The sequence below is a fragment of the Coenobita brevimanus genome, chromosome 101 (genome assembly GCF_032717465.1).
Source record: "Coenobita brevimanus isolate Jiangsu-jjx chromosome 101, ASM3271746v2, whole genome shotgun sequence".
NCBI classification, from domain to species: Eukaryota; Metazoa; Arthropoda; class Malacostraca; order Decapoda; family Coenobitidae; genus Coenobita; species Coenobita brevimanus.
This window is the reverse complement of record NC_137054.1, coordinates 46,039,130-46,061,406: the sequence shown is the minus strand read 5'-3', so window position 1 is coordinate 46,061,406 and position 22,277 is coordinate 46,039,130. Positions and strand designations below refer to the sequence as shown.

At 40.9% G+C, this 22,277-nt stretch overlaps 1 protein-coding gene across 1 annotated transcript in view; it reads right to left on the bottom strand.

Annotated features, from left to right (window-relative positions):
* LOC145415018 (glycerol-3-phosphate phosphatase-like) overlaps nucleotides 1-22,277 on the bottom strand; it is a 319,700-nt gene that overhangs the window by 71,322 nt on the left and 226,101 nt on the right. Inside the window, exon 5 of the mRNA XM_080284435.1 lies at nucleotides 2,092-2,233. Within this exon, the coding sequence (XP_080140561.1) occupies nucleotides 2,092-2,233 (142 nt within the window). The remainder of the gene's footprint in view (nucleotides 1-2,091; nucleotides 2,234-22,277) is intronic.

Genomic DNA, 22,277 nt, shown 5'->3' with positions numbered 1-22,277 from the left:
CTTGCACCTCCTTTACAACAACCCAATCCGTGAATATATTAAACAGCCATGGTCCATGGAGACATCACACATTCCTCTTTCAGCCCAATATTTAGATCAAAGAACTCACTAAGCTCACCATCCACTCGCACCGTAGCAAATCACACTTACACTATATTGTCGGAACAGCACTGAAGTAATATGAAAACTGGCGTTCCTCTTTGTTTCCCCTTCGAAACCTCTTTCTCACCTACTGATATTCATGTTGAATCCTGTTATAAGGTAAATAAAATTACCATAACCACGTTTAGCTCTGTAATTTAATGTGATAAACTGGCTATGCTACCTGGTAAGAATTTGGCCAGAATCCGATCAGCTTATTTTTCTGGGCTCTATGATTTCAATTATTTGTGTGTGAACAAACTGTGATACTAAAATATCAGCCTGTAGAAACTGATGAGAAACAGACAACAAATTCTGAACATTGTTTGGACCTGTGTGTATAATCCTCAATCATAATTCCAAGTCTGATGTAATTCCACACGATTTTCCCCATTGATGTTAAAAGTAAACAGAATAACAATAAAGGCCAAAATACAACCGCCTTTGCTGAGGTAATACTACTCAAGCCCTGGTGAGGGACGCGTTTATGCGGTGCCAAACGTCCCCCATCTAACTCATCCCCGGGAGGAACGCGATGGAGTACAAGAAAACGGCAATTTCAGCCTAAAGTTGACCAGATTTACATTTAGATGAACCCGGGGAAACAGGAATAATAACAACAACAAAGGCGAAAAGAACATTACAAGTGCTCTTTCCTTATTAATCAGAGAGAGAGAGAGAGAGAGAGAGAGAGAGAGAGAGAGAGAGAGAGAGAGAGAGATTGTTCTTAATGATCATACAACATTCCACTGCATGTTGGCAGTGAGACTGATGCTCCTCGACGTATTGGTCTGGAAGCATGGCTCAGGCTGAAATGTCCAATATGAATGCTGTGCTTTGGAATTGGCAGATTATCCCGTTTTCTTAATACTCATCAGTCAAGAGAGCATTACTGGTTGTTAGAACGTTGACGGGTGCTACAGAAGCCTTCCCATGTCACTGGAATAATGGATGGCTCCGCTGCCCGATTATACAAACGTCTCAGTCCCATCCCCATCCCCCGAAAGGCGGATGGTAGACTGCAAGAGAAGGGAACTTTAGCCTGCAGCTCACTGTGGTTACGTATAGATGAGCCTGGGGCCACAACAACAGAACATTGAGGTGGAGGTCAGTTCGTTCAAAACACACCACAAAGTGTAACTTTGTCTAGTCAGCTTACCATTTCACTGGTGTGTCTACTCGATGGGTAGCATCTGATGAATGTGATAAAGTTAAACGAGGAGATGTAAGAAGGTTGATGTGATAAGGCGGGAGGTGGAGGCAGGGGGTAAGGATGTGGGAAGAAAGAGGGAGGTACAGTACTGGGAGAGAAGGAAAAATAGTGATACAAGTGGTCGTAAAAGGAGAAATGACCACGGAAGGAAGATGTTGATGTCAGGAAGCCAAAAGTATTACGGTGTGACTGACTCTGGCAAAAGTAGGAGAGGCTATTAGAACGTTGCTAAGGGCAAAGGGTTGGGTATGTGTGTGTGAAACGGTGCTTATAAGTGGTTGTCTGATGCATTTGTAGCATGGGCATAGGCTTCACAGCCTGCTTTCAAGGCCCAGTGGTCCTCCTACATATCATACACCTCCAATGTCACCACTTCGGCGCTAACACCAACCGTCCATATTGAATACATGCTAGGGCTGTCTCATACAGGACTAGTGTATTGGTATTAGCGGTAGTATTTTTACATGTTGGCGGGTCTTCTGGTAGATCAGTAAAGTCTGATTTTTACGAAATTCAAATCCTTAAACTGTTCCCTGCCCCAGCGGGAATTTGAACCTGGGTCCGTTAGGACTGCAGACCACCTCTGAGCCACCTGGGTTATTCGAGGCGGCACCTGGGATATTCTCAGGAGAACCATGAGAGATCTGATTTGCGGCAAGTCATTGTTTGGCGCCAAAAAACCTGGTATGGAATAAGATATGATGTGCCCTCTGTTACATAAATGGATAGTTACTTACGTGTCACCAATGATCAAAGACTTCTGTGGTTGAACGCCGTAGCGAGCCTGAAGCATGTAGAATATGTTGAGCGAGGGCTTCCCTATTACTCGAGCTGGTCGGTCAGTTGTCTGTTCTATAGCCTTCACAAGGATCCCAGCCGCTGTTGAAAACATTAATCGTACAGTATATTATTCAGTGTACTGACTATAAGAATGTAATGCAAATTCAGCGTCATAGAGTACAGTCGTGAACACTTAAAATGGGGTAGGGTAAATGTCAAAAGTCTGCCGATAGAGAGCAGGTAAATTGCACAAGCTCCCCCCCCCCCATCACCCACCGCCTTTCCCCTCCATAGCATCCGCCTGACTGTCGGAAGGATCCAAGGTTTGAAGTTTCGCATACTTTCATGCTCTGCCGAGTGTTCTGTTTGTCCTGCTCACATGATTATGAGCAAAATTGAACTAACAGGTTCTAAAGTAATAACATTAATGCTGATGCGGCACATCTCACGCGAGAAAACTTCCAATATTATTTTTTAATATTTTCCTTTTTCAACAAAGGTTAATTGTAGGATTCAAATAACTACAGCGATTTATCTTTTCTTTTTTACTTGTATAATCAAACATTAATTAGTTATGTAATGTACATGTGAATGTATATAAAAAAGGGAAATAACAGTTGGTTTGGAATGGTATTCAAAACTTTATTTTTGTCGCTTTAATCCAATGGTTCCCAAAGTTGTTCTACTAGCGACCTTTTTCCCAAACCTCGAAATACACGCGATCTCCCCCGTCATCAGCCGTTTCAGTTTTACTAAATTTTCTGAAAATGAAAAAGGATGAAAGAGAAAACAATCATTAATTCATCAATTTCTTACAAATTGTACAATATTACTTCAAAAGGTACCGGAGCCAACTCACCCCTGAATCTCATCTCTTTTATGTTTCTGCCAGAAATGGTGCAAAATCTGTCCTTCACTCTGCAAAAAATAAATCAGTTCTTAATAAACGACCTGAATTCTCAAACTCAAATTCTTCCTGATCCTTGCCAAAAACTTTTCTATCAGCTTTACATCATCATCCTTCCCTTCTCTTTTCCGCATTCATGATTCAGTAGCTGTTTCTACTGGTAAAGCAGAACACCTCTTAGCTCAGACTTTCTCCTCCAGCTCCACCTTCGACGATTCCGGTGCTGTTCCTCCATCACTCCCCCCCCTCCACCACCACCACTCTGACATTCTCATGGCTGACATTAAAATTTCTTAAGTTAATGTATTTTCTGCCATCACTGGCCCCAGTACTAACAAGGCATATGGGCCTGATGGTGACCCTTCTGTTGTCCTCAAGAACTGAGCTTCTGTGCTTACACCCTGCCAAGGAAAACTCTTTCGCCATTGTCTGTCACCTCGTACCTCTCCTTCTTTTTCTTTTAATGTAAGGAAGGAGGAACCAAATGCCTAGGGCCTGCAAACTGCTCCTTCCAAGAATAAACAAACACAGGATAACAGAGAGCCAAATTCAAGATCTATTAATTTCGAGTAGTAGTAGTAGTTGTTCCCTAGGAAGTCTGGCCGAACAGTCCCGAGTCCCTAAGGAAGGCCACTGCCGAGACAGGACGTTCCCACAAAGCTCTCAAGGAGTGTATGTTGTGTTGTTGGCGTAGGTGATTGTGTGCAATGCAGTCTTCCATAATGTGCTTAACAGTATGGGATGTTGTATTACATCCTGGACAGGCATCAGCGACGGAGTCATCTAGCCTCTTCTGGTAACTTAAGAGTTGCCTGGACACACTGCGTTTGAAAGACTTGAGATGGTTGGCGGTAAAAAAAAAAAAAAAAAAAAAAAAAAAAAAAAGGAAACAGTTCAAGAGCTGACCTGTTGCATACATGAAGGACTGGGAGTAGCGGTTAACTCTTACATTAGAGAGTTAGACAGAAAAGGGATGAGAGTTTGTCGCTAAACGGGTGCTACGTGCCCGCCGTAGTGGTGGAGGAATGCAAGCAGCCAGTTCAGAGAAGCAGTGACCATTGAAGCAGCGATGGAAAAGAGATAAAGTTCCAACAGTGCGGCAAAGAGACAGAGACAAGGTAGCCAATAAAAGGAGGAGAGTTAATGAGACGAAATGCCTTTGACTCCACCCTGTTCAGAAGAGCTGTGTATGAGGAGCCTCCCCACACAGTAGAGTTGTTCTCTGCACAGGGGCGAATAAAATCCGTGTAAAAAGTCAACAACTCTGCAGGACTAAAGAAGCTACAGAGTCCGCTTTGTACACCCAATCTCTTGGAAGCAAATTTTACACGAGAGGTAATGTTCTTTCCCAGATAAATCCCGAGACAATGAAACCCCCAGTATGTTTAAAGACGATGCAGGATTGAGCTGGACATTGTTAAAAATTAGAGGGTTATCCTGTGAAAGATTTTATCTGGTTGAAAAGATGTAAGAACTGAGGTTTTGATGCATTAAAAACAACAAGATTACTTTTACCCCAGTCAGAGATACGAGCCAAGTCAGACATTAAGTGTGCCACAGCCTCATCCCTTGTTTGTTGAAGTAACTGCTGAGATGGACATTGTGGGAACCGAATGGAAAGGTGAAGGGTGGAGTCATCAGCATATGAATGGACAGGGTTAGATGTACAGCTTAAAAGGTCATTAATGAATAAAAGGAAGAGATTTGGTGATAGGACAAGGGCCCTGAGGAACACCATTATTGATAGCTCTAGGAGAAGGACAGTGGCCGTCTACGATAGCAGCTATAGAACGATCAGAAAAGAAGCTACAGATCGAGGCACAGATAGAAGGATAGAAACAGTAAGAGGGTAGTTTGGAATTTAAAGATTTATGTTAGACTCGATCGAATGCCTTTGAGATGTCAAGTGTGATGGCAAAGCTTTCGCCAAACTCCCGAAAGGAGGGAAGACTTCTTGCTGGAAGTGTGCTCTCATTTAGCCTGTCCCAAAGAAGTGACCACTCCCAGTCCTCTAACTACCATCCAGTTGCATTATCATCCTGTATTTCTAAAGTTTTTGAAGCTGTCCTAAAAAAAAAAAAATAAAATAAAACACCTTTCCTACCATAGCCTTCTTTCCGATCGTCAGTATTGGTTCCGCCAGTGACGCTTCACTGGCGATCGTCTCACCTTATTTTTAGACTCCTGGTCATCCTTCTTTCGGGACTTTGGCGAAAGTTTAGCCATTGCACATGACATCTCAAAGGCTTTCCATCGAGACTGGCATAAATCTTTAAATTCCAAACTGCACTTATCCTTCTATCTGTGCCTTGATCTCTAGCTTCCTTTCTGGTCGTTTTGTAGCTGCTGTTGTAGAAGGCCACCGTTCTTCTCCTAGGGCTATCAATAGTGGTGTTCCTCAGGTAGCTATCCTATCGCCAACTCTCTATATTTTATTCATCAATGACCTAAGCTGTACATCTAAACATATTCATACATACGCTGATGACCCCACCCTTCACCAATCCATACACTTCCAACAGAGTCTATCTCAGCGGTTACATCAACAAACAAGGGACGAGACTATGGCACACTTAATGTTTGACCCTTATAATATCTTTGACTGGGGTAATCTTGTTGTTTTTAATGCGTCAAAAACTCAGTTTTTACATCTTTGGACGCGTCTAAATCAACCACAGGAATATCCTCTAATTTTTAACAATACCCAGCTCAATCGTTCATCATCTTTGAATATACTTGGAGTTTCATTTTCTCGGGATACATATTGGAGACATCATATACCTCTCTTGTAAAATCCGCTTTCAAGAGATCAGATGTGCTAAGCCAACTCCACACCTTATTTACCCCTGCATACTTACGTATACACGGGGTTTATTCGCCCCTGTGTAGAGAACAACTCTCATGTGTGGGGAAGCTCACCACATACAGCTTTTCTGTTTGTGGAGTCAAAGGCTTTTCATCTCATTAACTCTCCTCCTCCTCCTCCTACTGTATCTCTTTGTTGTAGTGGCATCTTGATCTCTGTTTTTTTCATTGCTACTTGAATGGTCACTGCTCCTCTGAACTGTCTGCTTGCATCCTTCCACCACCACGGTGGGCGCGTAACACCCATCTAGCAGCAAATTTTCATCCTTTTTCTGTCCAGGTCTCTAATTCAAGAGTTGACCGTTACCCCCAGTCCATCATGTATGCAACAGGTCAACCCTGGATCTTTCCTCTGTCTGTATATCTTTAAAGCAGTGTGTCCAGGAATCTCTAAATGAACCGATCTTGAATTTGGCTCTCTGTTGTATTGTTTTCATTTTTTCTTGGAGGGAACAATCTTGCAGGCTTCTAGCCTTTCGTTCCTTCTTCCTTGCATAAATAAAAAAAAAAAAAACACATTGTAAAATCTGTGGAATTTTTCATTTGGTGGTGAAACCAAGCTAATAATTTCTTCACACTGCCATCCATCGTCACACATCTCATGATCGTTATCACTAACATATCATCATCTCTCAGACCTAGCTAGTGGGACGGTTGGGGTTGCATCTGAGTAGTAGCTCTTGGAATTCGTGGCGGGGTGTTTTTAAAAGCCAGTTTCATGTCATCCTCGACACCCAGGCCATTCCTGGTCTTCGTTTTGATGTGAACGAGGGCTGAAAATCCAGCCTTGCTGAGGTAGGAGGAGGCAGATGGAAGAACACAGAGGGTCAGCCTGCCGGCTTTGGGATGTGATTAATGCATAGTGCACCAGAACTGAATCACTGATTTTCTGGAACAGATCAAACGCTGGAGAGTCGTTCCGTAGATCAAAGAAATCATCTTTTGTTGAGGTTGCTGGATACGTCAAGTTCAGCAGAAAAAGGGTTTCTTACCAGTGCCTTCTCTTCTGTGAGCTCAGGGAAGCATTGCTGGAATTCCTTTTCTAGGGACTCAAGGTGTCTGGTAATCTCATCCTTCCGGAACTGATCTAGTTTTCCCTCAGACTCATCCATTACTCCGCAGTTTTTGAAACATGGCGACGTTCCCAAAACTGACTTTTTGACGCCAGTTCTGAAGCTTGGATATGAAGCTCCGCAGATTGTCTTGAAATAAGAGAACGTGTGTTTCCCTTCCCTGAAGTTTCAAATTCAGCTTGTTTAGTTGGTCAAAAATGTCTGCCAGGTATGCAACCCTTTTATTTCACGTTTGATCATGGAAATGAGCCAGGAGATCTCTCTTTTCTTTTACTTTCAGAAAGAACTTGATGATTTCATCTTTCATCTCGAAGACATGATTCACAATGTTCCCTTTCGACAACCATTGTACAGCCATATAGAAGAGAAGGACCTCATGGTCAGCATCCATGTCTTTGAAGAGTTCTTTGAACAGACAAGTGTTGACTGCCATAGCCTTCACCTAACTGACACCTCTAATCAGAGAATCGGGCACTTCCCGCAGAGAGGCGGAAGAATTTTATTGGCGAGAACATTGCGGTGGATCAAGTAGTGGATGCCCTTAGCTTGGGGGGCCAGCTCCTTCACTTTTGTCTGAAATCCTGACCTCGATCCTAGCATAGCTGGTGCTCCGTCCGTACAAACCCCGCACGTTTCCCCATCCCCACTGCAGACGTACTTATGAAAACAGGTAGAACGATTCCATGACGTCATCAGCTTTTTTAGTGGTTTCAAGTGCATTACAGAACAAGACTTCTTCTTATATGTATGAATGAATGTACCTCAAGAATAGAAGCACCTGGGAACATGAACTCACATCCATTGATTCTTCTGGTTGAAAACAACGGACAAGCTATGATTTCATCTAAAACCTGCTATTTCACATCCATACACATTTAAGAGATACGCCTATGAAGAGTGTTATTCGACAGATACTTGCTGCATCTTCTTCGTGCTGGCTTCCCCGAAAACGAGGTTCATCATCTTCAAATTGCTAGGCTTCCCTGAGAACGAGCTTCATAATCTTCAATATTTAAGGTTTGATAAGTGTCCCCTCAGTTGGCAATTATCAATGTAACTTCGTACGAGGCCTTCACTACTGTTGCAGTGAAATGAATTTCGACTTTTCGAGTGTATATCTATGTATCAGGTTTAGTATAAAAACAACGCTATATTATTATTATGACAAAATTATGTATAATGTAGAGTAACTACAACAAAATTAATCACGAAATCAGTGACGTGACAAATTCCACAAAGGGGTACTAATAACTCATGACAGGGACACTTCCATTACTTGCCCGAGGCTGTCAGACACATCGACACGCGGAATTTCTTGAACCACCTCACACATACAAGTATTAACTAAAAAGTAGATGTGAACAATAATAGCCTAACCATGATACAACGAAAAGAGCATGCGAAAACTATAGCCTACTCCATCGGCACAGCATTGTTTTATGTTCTAGGTTACTGGAGTATTAGCAAAATGAAAGTTTTGGTAACGTTCCTGATGATGTACCAAGTTTTTCTTCCAAAGCTATCAAGTTCTCCAAGGGCTTCTCAACCCCCCAGCCAATCCTCCGCGACTCCCTGAGGGGTCGTGACGCACGGATTGGGAACCCCTGCTTTAATCCTTGGTGGTGGAAACCAGGACAGGCTAACTGAGTATGAGTGCCATGAAAGAGATTTAGTCAATAGTAAAGTATTATGAATAAAAGATTTCTGTTGTTCCCAGATTACCAATTAATCAGAATGTTCTCAAACATAATCAGATATACTCTTGGATCAAGGCCAAAAGGTTTACAACAGCCTGACTTACGTCACGAAGCGATAATGTAAAGTTGCTCTAACAAGTGTTGGTTCTGTGTGCTTGAGTCATGCCTGAATATGGATTCTGTATACCCTTCTCATAAGGATTGTATTGGTATGTTTTAGTGTTGATATAAGCCTCGCCTTAAGATTATGCAAGGACACAGTATCACAGTAAATCTAACTAAGATCTCTAACCATTTTCAGCTCGCTTATTGGCCAAGTGTATGCAAAGGATAACATTGAATTAACTAGTAATCAAGGAGATTCATTACCACCTGTGATCAAGGGTTCAACAAATTCAGTGCGATAATTTAAAAAAAAAAAATGAAGCTGTGAGAGTTCCTCGGTTCCATTAGATCAAAACAAATCTTTAAAACACTTTGTTTTATATGTGATTATTAAGGCGTCTGGCAGATATTGGGCATGGCAAATTATTTTTAGACATTCATTATATATATATATATATATATATATATATATATATATATATATATATATATATATATATATATATATATATATATGTATATATATATATATTGTTATGGACCAGAGAGGATAATAAACACTTCAAGTGAGAATACTAAAATCACTACTGTCCCGCAAAGTTCCAGGTTCAAAACAAAAGACTTAGGTAAAATTACAAGTTAAAGTTTAATGCTCAAACTAACAACTAAACATTCAGGACTCATAAGGATAATGTAATGACAAAACAGGTTACATATATGGTTAACTGCAATAGCCTCTATTAACACGAATTTAGCAAGAACAAATTTATCTAAGTCAGCCCTGATAAAATGAGAAAACCGGATAGTGCTCAGTTAAAGCAAGATAAGCTAGATGGTTGGAGACTTCCTGAGACTCACAAAACTAATAATACACTATACAGGGGAGGACAGAGATGTGAACAGAATGAGGAGATCTAAGTGGCAACTAATGCAGAGACTGAGCTCATTATATAGGGGGTCGGCAGAGCCTGATTCAACTTGCAAGAAGGACGCGCAAACGAAGGCACAGAGGACGAAGAGTTGACACTCCTGCTCTGAACAACAGAAAGAACGACTTACTCTACTATAAGGAGGAGAACGGGGGAGTGAGGTAGAACACGCAAGCCTGGTCACTATGGAAGCCATGTGGCGAATCGTGATCAAACATGCAGCATACTGTACATTAGAATTACACAAAGGATGATGAAATCATAGGCTATGTAACACTTCCCCACAAAAAAAAAAAAAAAATTTACAAAGGAAATTTATTATTACTCTAAAACAATCTGTCTAAAGTCTAGATAAGCAATCTGCAATAACATTTTCTTTCCCCTTGACATGTTGTATGACTAATGAATACTCCTGAAGAAGTAGACTCCATCTTGTCAATCTCTGATTTTTATCTTTAAACTTACTAAGGAATTTCATTGGGTTATGATCGGTATAAATGACTATTGGGTCAAAACCAGAACACAAATAAAATGAAAAATGCTGTAAAGCCAAAATCAAGGCCAAAAGCTCTTTCTCAATAGTTGAGTAGTTCTTTTGAGGTGGAGTGAACTTCTTACTGAAATAAGATACAGGGTGTTCAATACCCTGATCATCCTCTTGCAGCAAAACAGCCCCAGCTCCTGTATCACTTGCGTCAACAGCCATCTTAAAAGGCTTAGCAAAATTTGGAGTAGCGAGCACTGGCTGACTTAATGGGATAGCTTTAAGTTTACTGAAAGAGGATTCACAGTTATCGGTCCAGACAAATTTAACTCCCTTTTTCAGTAGGTCTGTAAGTGGTGATACAAGAATTGAAAAGTTAAGAACAAATCTCCTGTAATAACCTACCATTCCCAAAAATCTTTGTAGCTCTTTCCTACTTTTAGGTCTGGGAAAGATCACTTATAACCTGAACCGTAGCTCCTGGTGGTGCAACGTGTCCATCACCAATTACGTACCCAAGGTACTGAACTTTAGCTTGACCAAACTCACACTTTGATAAATTAGCTACAAGATTAGCCTGAACCAAACGCTCAAGAATTTTACTGACATGGCATAGGTGATTATTCCAGTTGTCACTGAAGATTAATACAACATCAATATAAACAACACACCCTGCCAAATCCTCTGTTACAACATTCATGAGCTTCTGAAAAGTGGCTGGTGCATTCTTCATACCATATGGCATTACAGAACATGCAAAAGTCTTTCCTAGTGTTACAAAACATGAGATCTCCCTAGCACGTTCAGTCATAAGTACTTGCCAGTATCCCTTTAACAAATCAAACTTACTTGTGTACCTAGCCTTTCCGATCTTGTCTATGGAATCTTCCACGCGAGGGAGAGGGTAAGTGTCTGTTTTGGTTATCTGATTAACACATCTGTAGTCGATGCAAAGCCGCTGTGACCCACCTGGCTTAGGGACTAGAGTGACAGAACTCCACTCACTCTGACAGGGCTCAATCATCTTGTGGTCCAACAGGTAGCCAAGCTCCTTCTGGATGAGAGGAACTTTCACTGGGTTCACACGGTAAGGAGGCAGTTTAATTGGCTTTGCATCTCCAACATCGACATCATGCATCAACACAGTGGTTCTTCCTGGAGTGGCACGGAACACTTGCAGGTACTCCTGCAGTAATGCCGAAAACTCCTGCCTTTCCTTGGGAGCTAGATGAGAAAGCTTAGTCTGGAGATCATTCATGATATCAGGATTATTCCCCAAACTATCACTCAGACTCATACTGCATGGGAGAACTTCACTTGCAGACTCGGGTGGAACAGCTACAGTGCAGAGTGGGTTATTTTCGTCCCGCCTGTGATATAACTTTAGCATGTTGATGTGACAAAGTTGCTTGTTCTTTCTACGATCTGGTGTGGCGATGACATAGTTGACATCACTGAGTTTCTTCTCCGCGAAATAAGGACCACTAAACTTGGCTTGAAGAGGTTCCCCATGCACCGATAGCAGAATCAAAACCTGATCTCCTGGCTGAAAATGGCGTAACCTGGACTTCTTATCATACCAAGTCTTCATCTTCTCCTGAGCAGCTCCTAAATTCTCTCTCGCCAGCTGTAAAGCAGTGGACAGCCGTTCTTTGAACTTCATCACATACTCCAGCAGGTTGACGTCATCTTCCTCCGACAGCCAGCATTCCTTGAGTAGCTTAACGGGTCCTCTTACTTCATGGCCAAACAGTAGTTCAAAGGGTGAGAAGCCCAGTGATTCATTTGGAGATTCTCTTGCGGCAAGTACAACGAATGGAAGACCTTTATCCCAGTCTTTCTGATGTTCCAAACAGTATTTCCTGAGCATCGATTTGAGTGTTTGATGATATCACTCCAACGCTCCTTGGCTCTGGGGATGGTAAGCTGAAGACGTGATCTGGGTGATGCCCAACTCTTTCAGAGACTGCTTGAAAACATTGGACATGAAATTACTTCCCCGGTCTGACTGTACCTCCTTGGGCAGACCAAACTTAGTGAAGAACCCTAGCATTTCCTTAACCACGTTCTTTGCTGAGATACTTCTAAGTGGAATGGCTTCAGGATAACGAGTAGCCATATCAATCAGGGTCAACACATAAGAAAATCCTGAAGAAGTCTTAGGAAGAGGGCCCACAATATCCACCAACACACGGGTGAATGGCGCCTCAAAAGGAGGAATGGGAACTAGAGGTGCAACCTTTTCGGTCTGATTACACTTCCCCACAACTTGACAGGTGTGACAAGACTTACAATACCAGGAAACATCTCTGAAGATACCTGGCCAGTAGAAGTGTTTCAAAATGCGTGCCACAGTCTTCCTCACTCCAAGGTGTCCTGCCAAACTGGAATCATGAGCCACTCTAATGATATCCTGCCTACAAACACGAGGAATGACAACTTGATGTACAACCTCCCATTCACAGTCGACTGATACTGTTGGGGGTCTCCACTTTCTCATAAGTACTCCTGACTTTATATAATAACAAGTAGAAGCACCAGCTGACTCTTCCTCACTGACAGCAGAGTTAGCTAGATCTTTCAACTCAGGGTCAGCAACCTGCGACTCAACCAACTCTTGATGAGACAAATTATCAACACTACGGGGTACTGCCTCATCTGGGGAGTGGTCCAAATTAGGAAGATAAGTGTCAGCTAGGATAACATCATCATCATCATTATCCTCTAAGTCACTAATAACTTTAGACTTAGCCCTAGTGACAGCACATGCAGAGAACACATCAGGGACATCACAATCCTGGGTCGCAGTCACTGGTTCACTAGACAACTGAGGAGCTGGACACACTTGACTTCCACCAATATCATTTCCAAGTAAGAAAGTTATACCTGACATTGGGAGTGTCTCAACCAACCCAACCATAACGGAACAATTAACAAAACCAGACTCTAAATTCACTCTGCGCAGAGGGACAGAGAAGTAATTATTCCCTACACCTTGTAAGATTACAGTTTCATCAGAGGAAGTAACATTAGAGCCTAGAACACTGGTCAGCATAAGGGATTGGCAAGCACCTGTATCACGATATATTTTAACTGATTTCCTGTCATTACTGTCCAGAGGACTGACAAAACCATCAGACAGGAAATTAGCACATGAACTCTTGAGAGTGTCACCCACGTTACTGCTCAAAAGAGGAGCTTCATCATGAGAATTTAATTTTTCCCTCAAAGCAGGTTCAGTTAACTCGGTTAAAGTATTCTGGGAACTCTCAAGGGTGGACACTAGACCAACTGACTGAATATTTAAAAACTCCTTTTTGTTCACATCACGTTGTCTCCTGAAACATTTCTCCGTAGTATGACCAAGCTTACTACAATAAGTACATTTATTTTTCTGAAATAGAGGTGGAGCTGGTATTTACTTCCTGGGAAACATCATCTTTATTCTCTTTCCTGTTACCTGTACTCTGAGTAGAGGCAACGTACTTACTCTCAGCTTTCCTTTTTTCTTTAGAATATCTCTTGTGAGTGAGAACATATTCATCAGCTAAATCTGCAGCTTCAGACAAATTATCTATTCTTTTTTCATCAAGATATAGGCTTACATCTTTATTAATACACGTTTTGAAGTCCTCCAGCAAAATCATCTGCTTAAATTTATCAAAATCAGAATTTACATTCTTAGAATTTAACCACTGCTCTAACAGTTCTTCTTTGATTTTTGCATACTCAGCATGGGATTGCTTATCTTGCTTATAAGTTGTCCTAAATTTTACTCTATAGGCTTCAGAAACAAGCTCATAGGCCTTAAGAATCAAGCTCTTAACTACATCATAATTATCAGATTGATCCTGAGGCAAAGATGCATAAGTTACTTGAGCTTTACCGGTGAGAACACTCTGAAGGAGTACTGGCCAATACTTTTTGGGCCAATTAAAACCTGTAGCTACCCTCTCAAACAACTGAAAATACTTCGTTAAATCAAATTCATTAAAAGGAGGGACAAGTTTAACATTTTTAGCCACATCAAAATCATCAGAGCTAGATGATCCAGTTCCACCTTGTTTCATGCGATACTCATGATCTGCCTGAATCCTAGCAAGTTCAATTTGTGCCTGAGCCTGTGCCTGTGCCTGTGCCTCCTGAATACGAGCCTGAGACTCAGCCTCCTTAGCACGTGCCTGAAACTCAGCCTCCTTAGGACGAGCATGAAACTCAGCCTCCTTAGCACGAGCCTCCTGCAGGGCTAGCTGTAATTTAGCTATTTCAATCTGCGTTTGCTCATCTGGAGGAGTTACATTAAACAAGCTTTTATTAATCATGTCAACAATTTGATCTTTAGAATGATGAGAGCGAACAGCAATTCCCAATTGTTGAGCAACAAGCTTAAGTTCATTCTTTGTTCTGTTTTCTACATCACACACTGTTTGCACATTTGACAAAAAATCTTTGGCTTCATCAAGATTAGTAATAGTAGACATCATGAATAAATCACAGCCACAAAATATCAAGCAATATCCTTATGATAATATCCTGAATATCCTGAAAAGAGGTCGCCAAATTTATGTTACGGAACAGAGAGAGATAATGAACACTTCAAGTGAGAATACTAAAATCGCTACTGTCCCGCAAAGTTCCAGGTTCAAAACAAAAGACTTAGGTAAAATTACAAGTTAAAATTTAATGCTTACACTAACAACTAAACATTCAGGACTTATAAGGATAATGTAATGGCAAAACAGGTTACATATATGGTTAACTGCAATAGCCTCTATTAACACGAATTTAACAAGAGCAAATTTATCTAAGTCAGCCCTGATAAAATGAGAAAACCGGATAGTGCTCAGTTAAAGCAAGATATAATATTATTACAGATACAAAATATTACTAATACTGGCTGACAGCGAAAACTTTGCCTTATGCTATACAGTACAAGAAAAATGGTAATAACACTTATTTTCAAATTATACAGCAGCTAGATGGTTGGAGACTTCCTGAGCACTCACAAAACTAATAATACACTATACAGGGGAGGACAGAGATGTGGACAGAATGAGATCTAAGTGGTAAGTAATGCAGAGACTGAGCTCATTATATAAGGGGCTGGCAGAGCCTGATTCAACTTGCAAGAAGGACACGCAAACGAAGGCACAGAGGACGAAGAGTTGACACTCCTGCTCTGAACAACAGAAAGAACGACTTACTCTACTATAAGGGGGAGAAGGGGGGAGTGAGGTAGAACACGCAAGCCTGGTCACTGTGGAAGCCACGTGGCGAATCGTGATCAAACATGCAGCATACTGTACGTTAGAATTATACAAAGGATGATGAAATCATAGGCTATGTAACAATATATATATATATATATATATATATATATATATATATATATATATATATATATATATATGTGTGTGTGTGTGTGTGTGTGTGTGAGAGAGAGAAAAAAAAAGTGGATGTGTTTGAATTGAGTGAATCGAAGATGAAAGGGAAAGGTGAATCTAAGTTTGGAAGTGTGACTGGAAGGATGTCAGGTGCTGATAGAGAAGGAGCGAGGGAATGAGTGGCCTCGTTAGTGAGCCCGGCAGTGCAGCAGGGTGTGAGAGAATAGAAAGAGGTGTCATCGAGACTGATGTGAATGAAAATGAAATTTGGATGTAAGTTGTGGGTATTTGTGAGTGCATATGGGCCTGGTAGTGAAAGGGATAAAGAAGAGAGGAAGTTTTTTTGGAATGATGTTGATAAGTGCCTGCAGAGTTTTGGAGCAAATGTGAATGTGGTAGTGATGGGAGATCTGAATGCTAGAGTGGGAAATGTAGCAGTTGAAGGTGTCGTTGGTATGCATGGTGTGCCTGGAAGAAATGATAATAGGGAAAGAATGATAGTTATGTGTGTTGGGCGAGAGATGGTGATTGGAAATACGCTGTTTGAGAATAAGGATATTTATAAGTATACATGGGTGAGACAGGAGGGTGGAAGAGTTGTTGACAGAGCATTGATGGACTATGTGGTTGTGTCCAGGAATGTAAGAGGAAGATTGTTGGATGAAAGGGTTTTGAGAGGGGAGGGTGGAAGTATGTCTGACCACTACCTGGTGGAGGGAAAGTTGGGGTGTAGGTATGAGGTGTGTGAGAACAAGGAGCGTTGGGTGTAGCAGGGAGGTTTTGCAGGTGAGAGTTGGATAAAAGGGAGAAAATGAGAGAATATCAGAAAAAGCTGAAATATGAGTGGAATGCAGTGAAAGATCAGGAAAGTAGCAGTGTGGTGGGAGAATGACAGTTGTTTAAGGGTGCTATGGTGGGGTAAGCCTAAGAGGTGTATACTGTGAGACGAGTGAGTGGTTATGTAAGAAAGGGTAGTGAATGATGGTGCGAGGAAGTACGCATGGCCGTAGCTGAGAGGAGACATGTATATGAAGCGTGGCTGAAGAGGAAGGATGACGTGTCATATGAGAGGTATAAGGAAAAGAAGAATAGGGCGAGAAGTGCTGTGCGTGACGCTAAAATGGCAGCAGATGTGAGACTGGGTAGGAGGGTGACTGAGAATTTTCAACAGATTTAGAAAATTTTTTGCAAGGAGGTGAAGAGGGTGCGAAAGGAAGAGTCTGTGAAGGAAGATCGAATAAAAGCAGGGGATAGAAAGATGTTAACTGAGATGGATGCAGTAAGGAAGAGATGAGTAGTGTATTTTGAAAGACTGTTGAATGTAGAGGAGGAAAGGGTGGTTGAGATTGTGGCAGATAGATGGGAGCAAAGAATTTATGTGTTGGGGAGTTGAATGATTCTTTTATCACGATACAGGAAGTGCAGGAGGCAGTAATGGTGATGAATGCGAGGAAAGCTGTAAGTATGGATGGGTGTGCCGTGGAATGTTTGAAAGGTTGTGGATCTACTATTGGTGAGTGGTTAGTACGATTGCTGACTGTGTGTTTTGTGAGTAGTATGGTGTCAATTGACTAGGCCTTAGTGTGTGGTTCCGTTGTATAAAGGTAAGGGTGATAATTATGAGTGAGAAAGAGAGGGTACAGAGGGAGTGATTGTTGATGAGCTGTGTGGTTTTAGGAGAGGAAGGGGATGCGTGGATCAGGTGCTTGCTGTGAAACAGGAGCGTGAAAAGTTTTTGTTGAAAGATAAGGATGTGTTTGGGGTGTTCATGGATTTAGAGAAGCATATGATAGAACTGAGAGGGAGGCTTTGTGGACTATTTTGAGACTGTATGGACTCGATGGTAGGTTACTAAAAGGAGTAAAAAAAATTTACATAAATAGTAGGGCATATGTAAGAGTGGGAAATACTGTGAGTGATTGGTTTCCTGTAAGAGTGGGTCTGCGGCAGGGATGTGTGATGTTGCCTTGGTTGTTTAATATTGATATGGATAGTGTTGTAAGGGAGGTGAATGCAAGAGTGTTAGGTAAAGGTTTGAGTCTGGTGAATGCTGATGGTAGAGAATGGAATCTGAATCAGCTGCTGTTTGCAGATGATATTGAACTGGTGGCTGATTCGGAGGAGAGATTGAAACAGATGGTATAGGAATTTGGAAGGATGTGTGAATAGAGGAAAATGAGAGTGAATGAGAAGTGATGAAGTGTATGAGGCTGGCAGATGGTAGGTGGATGAATGTAGTTTTGAATGGTGAGTTTCTTGAGTACGTAGAGTGTTTTAAGTATTTAATGTCACATGCTGCTGTGGATGGAAGAATAGATGTAGAGGTGCAGTTTACAATGAATAAAGGAAAGGTGCTGGGAGGAATGAGAAAAGTGTTTAGATTTCGTTCGTTTAGAATGAATGTAAAGAGAAGGCTCTATGAGAAGGCAGTATACCGACTGCGTTATATGGGGCTGAAACATGAAATATGGGTGTAGCAGAGAGGAAGAGGCTGAATCTAATGGAGATGTGGTGTCTAAGGAGTACGTGTCGGGTGACGTGTATAGATCAAGCGAAATCATGAAGTGCAAAGGAGAACTGGAGTTATGCGAGAGATGGCTGATCAAGATGAACAGAGAGCGTTGTGGTGGTTTGGGCATATGGAGAGAATGGATGAAAAGCGATTGGTGAAATAGATATGTGGATTTGATGTGAGAGGTGTATGATTTAGAGGAAGACCACGAATAGGATGGATGGACAGTGTTAAGAGTTTGATGTGAGTGGGATGTCTGTAGAGCAAGGAAGAATGGCTGCACGTGATAGAGATGAATGGAAGGAAATTGTGAATGCATAAATACTATCACGGACCCGACGGGATGTTCTCCCGCATCTGGTCTGATCAGCTTTGATCAGGTCAGGTACGGGGAAGGGGATGGGCCCATTATGATCTGGTAGGGGTAAACCAGCTCTGTTGTCAGGCCCTGCTGCATATGTCGCCGGATTGCACTGTGTAGTTGACCCTCGTACGGTGTGGTGGGAAGGAACGGTTCCTCTCCCCCTAAGAGGTTATGATACAATGTGTGTGAAGATACGTAATTTGTTGAGTGCGTCGGCCTATCTCGGCTACGAAACTTTTTTGGGGAAAAGCCTAGGTATAATATATATATATATATATATATATATATATATATATATATATATATATATATATATATATATATATATATATATATATATATATATATACAAACTAACCACAGGAGAAATGAAAGGAGCGACAGTGAGTACTTTCGTATATTACATCTTCAGAGTGAGACAGAATCGTAAAGGGTAGAGGTATTTTATGCACACCCACAGCAGGTAGTGGCACACAGAACAATGGATGACCTGAATTTTTACCTGCTGCTTAACTTATGGTCACCTGCAGCAGGGAGTGGAACACAACAAAGGATGACCTGAATCTAAAAATGCACGTGACAAAGGAGGAGGGAGTAGGAGGGGAGGAAAGGGGAGTGGGAGGGAGGGGGAAGGGGATAAATACTGCTGCTTAATTTAAGACCTAGAGGATTAATGCTTGGTGTGTCCCATAAAGGTGTCACCACACCACCAGGAGATGACAGGGAACAATCACGTGTTAGTCTGGGGGATACTGCTTTAAAATTAATTCAGTTAACAATCTATCACACGTAAAATGACCATAGCTCATGTTTACATTCTTTTCATATGTGCCAGAAATTAGACAAGATTCTATTACATTTCTTTCATCTAAGCTTTTTGATCTTGCTAGAATCTTGGAGCCTGTCCAGTCAATATGGTGATCACTGGATGCTTTGTGCTGAAATAAACCACTACTCTGTTGGGCTGTCCTTACACTGTATTTATGTTGTGAGATTCTAGTTTCCAAATCTTTTCCAGATTGTCCTATGTAAAATTTGTTACAGCTTTTACACGGGATTTTGTAAACAACGCCTGAATTACTGAAAGGGCTGTTCTTGATGAGGGTTTTTTTGATGGTGTTCTCATATTTGAATACTACTTGTACATTGAGTTTCCTAAGTATGTGAACAACATCAAGAAAATTTTCATGGAAGGGGAGGACAAGGGTTCTTTAAATGACAAATATTTACATGGAATACTTTGAGAAACATTTATTGACCTCCGTAAAGGAGCAAAACATGGTTTGGCTCCGATACGTCGATGATATTCTGTGCTTCTGGCCTAACAGTCTTCCCATTGATGAATTTCTCCTTCAATTAAATTCGTTAGTTCCATCGATTAAGTTTACTCATGAGATGGAAATGGATAATGAATTGCCATTTTTTAATGTAAAAGTTATCAGGGACCAAAATGTTTTGAAGACTAAGGTATACAGAAAACCTACAAATATTATGTCATATGTTCATTACTATTCAAACCATCATATTAATGTAAAAAGATCTGTGTTCATATCCATGTACCTAAGAGCATATAGAATTTCAGACCCAGAATTTTTAGATGATGAACTAAAAATGATTCAGAGTATTGGAAAGAAGCTAAAATATCCACAAAGCATACTAACTCAGTGCCACAATACAGCCAAGAAACGATTCCTTGAAGGGAAACCTAATAAGCCAGATCGCCAGAAAATTCAAAGAACCCTTGTCCTCCCCTTCCATGAAAATTTTCTTGATGTTGTTCACATACTGAGGAAACTCAATGTACAAGTAGTATTCAAATATGAGAACACCATCAAAAAAACCCTCATCAAGAACAGCCCTTTCAGTAATTCAGGCGTTGTTTACAAAATCCCATGTGAAAGCTGTAACAAATTTTACATAGGACAATCTGGAAAAGATTTGGAAACTAGAATCTCACAACATAAATACAGTGTAAGGACAGCCCAACAGAGTAGTGGTTTGTTTCAGCACAAAGCATCCAATGATCACCTCTACCCTTTAGGTTTCTGTCTCACTCTGTCTGAAGATGTAATATACGAAAGTACTCACTGTCGCTCCGTTCATTTCTCCTGTGGTTAGTCTGCATACATATCTTCACGGTGAAGTGAAGTCTCTGCATATATATATATATATATATATATATATATATATATATATATATATATATATATATATATATATATATATATATGGCTTTATCTGATACGCCAAAAAACTTTCACATTATAAATGTATCCGACAGACTCAATCCGAACGCTGTTACATTAAAAAGGAGTGTCAAATCCCTGATCATGCACTTCTTCTCATAACATTCATCCAGCCAAGCTCGATCTCTTGTCAGTTTCCTAGCCTCACCGACTTCCATACCTCTCTTCCTCGCTATCGTCCACCTCCATGGCCAACCTCGCCTCCTCCTTCCTTCCAATTCGTTCAGATATACCTTTTTCATCACTCTATTGTTTTCCATTCTCTCCACATGACCATATCATCTCAGCACACTCTCTTCGATTCTGGTGTCCACAGACTTCTTCACTCTGCTTCTTTCACGAATCACAGTATTTCGTATCCTATCATTCTCTGTACTCCACAGACATTCCTCAGCAGTCCCATCTCCACTGCTGTTACTCTTGACTTTTCATTTTCATGCCACACCAGTGTCACATCCAAATATTAAAGTTAGCACTAACACCCCTTCAAGTAAGCCTCGTGCAGCTGTAACATTCAAGCCTCTGTTTCTTATCAAGGCCTTCATAGCACCAGCTACTTTCCTACCTTGTGTCACTCTACTTTCTACTTCTTTTGCACATTTTCCTCTCCATCCCATGACTGTACCCAGGTATTTGAACTTCCTCACCTAATCCAGTCTCTCTCCATTCACTGTAACATCACAGTGGGAGTCACCTTCTCTCTTGATTACCATCACTTTACTCTTTTCTACATTTACTTTCAAGGAACGACGCTCACAAACATCAGCAAAACTCTGCGCTAGTCTACCAAAGTTCTTGTCCCGTATTCGCAAGTAGCACTGCATCATCAGCATACAATATATTTGAGATATTCCATCCATCACCATTCATTACCAACGTCATCCCCCTCTCCATTACTCGTGTGTTTACTTCTCTCAAGGCCCCATCCATATATATATATATATATATATATATATATATATATATATATATATATATATATATATATATATATATATATATATATATATATATATATATATATATATATATATATATATATATATATATATATATATATATATATATATATATATATATATATATATATATATATATATATATATATATATATATATTGAACAACCATGTGGACATCACACAACCTTGTCGCACGCCCACACTGATCGTGGACCATTTACTCAGATGCCCATTTACCCTTACATATGCTTCACTGCCATTATTAAAACTCTTGACGGCACCTAGCAGCTTACCATCTATACCGTACATGTGCAAAACCTTCCACAATCCTTCGCTGTCTACTTTGTCGTATGCTTTTTCCAGATCCCTAAGTGTGCCATAAACAACTTACAGTCCTTGTCACAACCCTTCTCCCCTATCTGTCTCACTGCAAATATTTGATCCACACATCCTCTGCCACTCCTAAAGCCACCCTGTTCATCACTCACTAGGACTTCTGATATCTGACTTACCTTCTCTGCAATAATTCTTCCATATACCTTCCCTACAACACTCAGTAAGCTTATGCCACGATAATTCTTGCACTCACGTCGCTCACCTTTATTCTTGTACAGGGG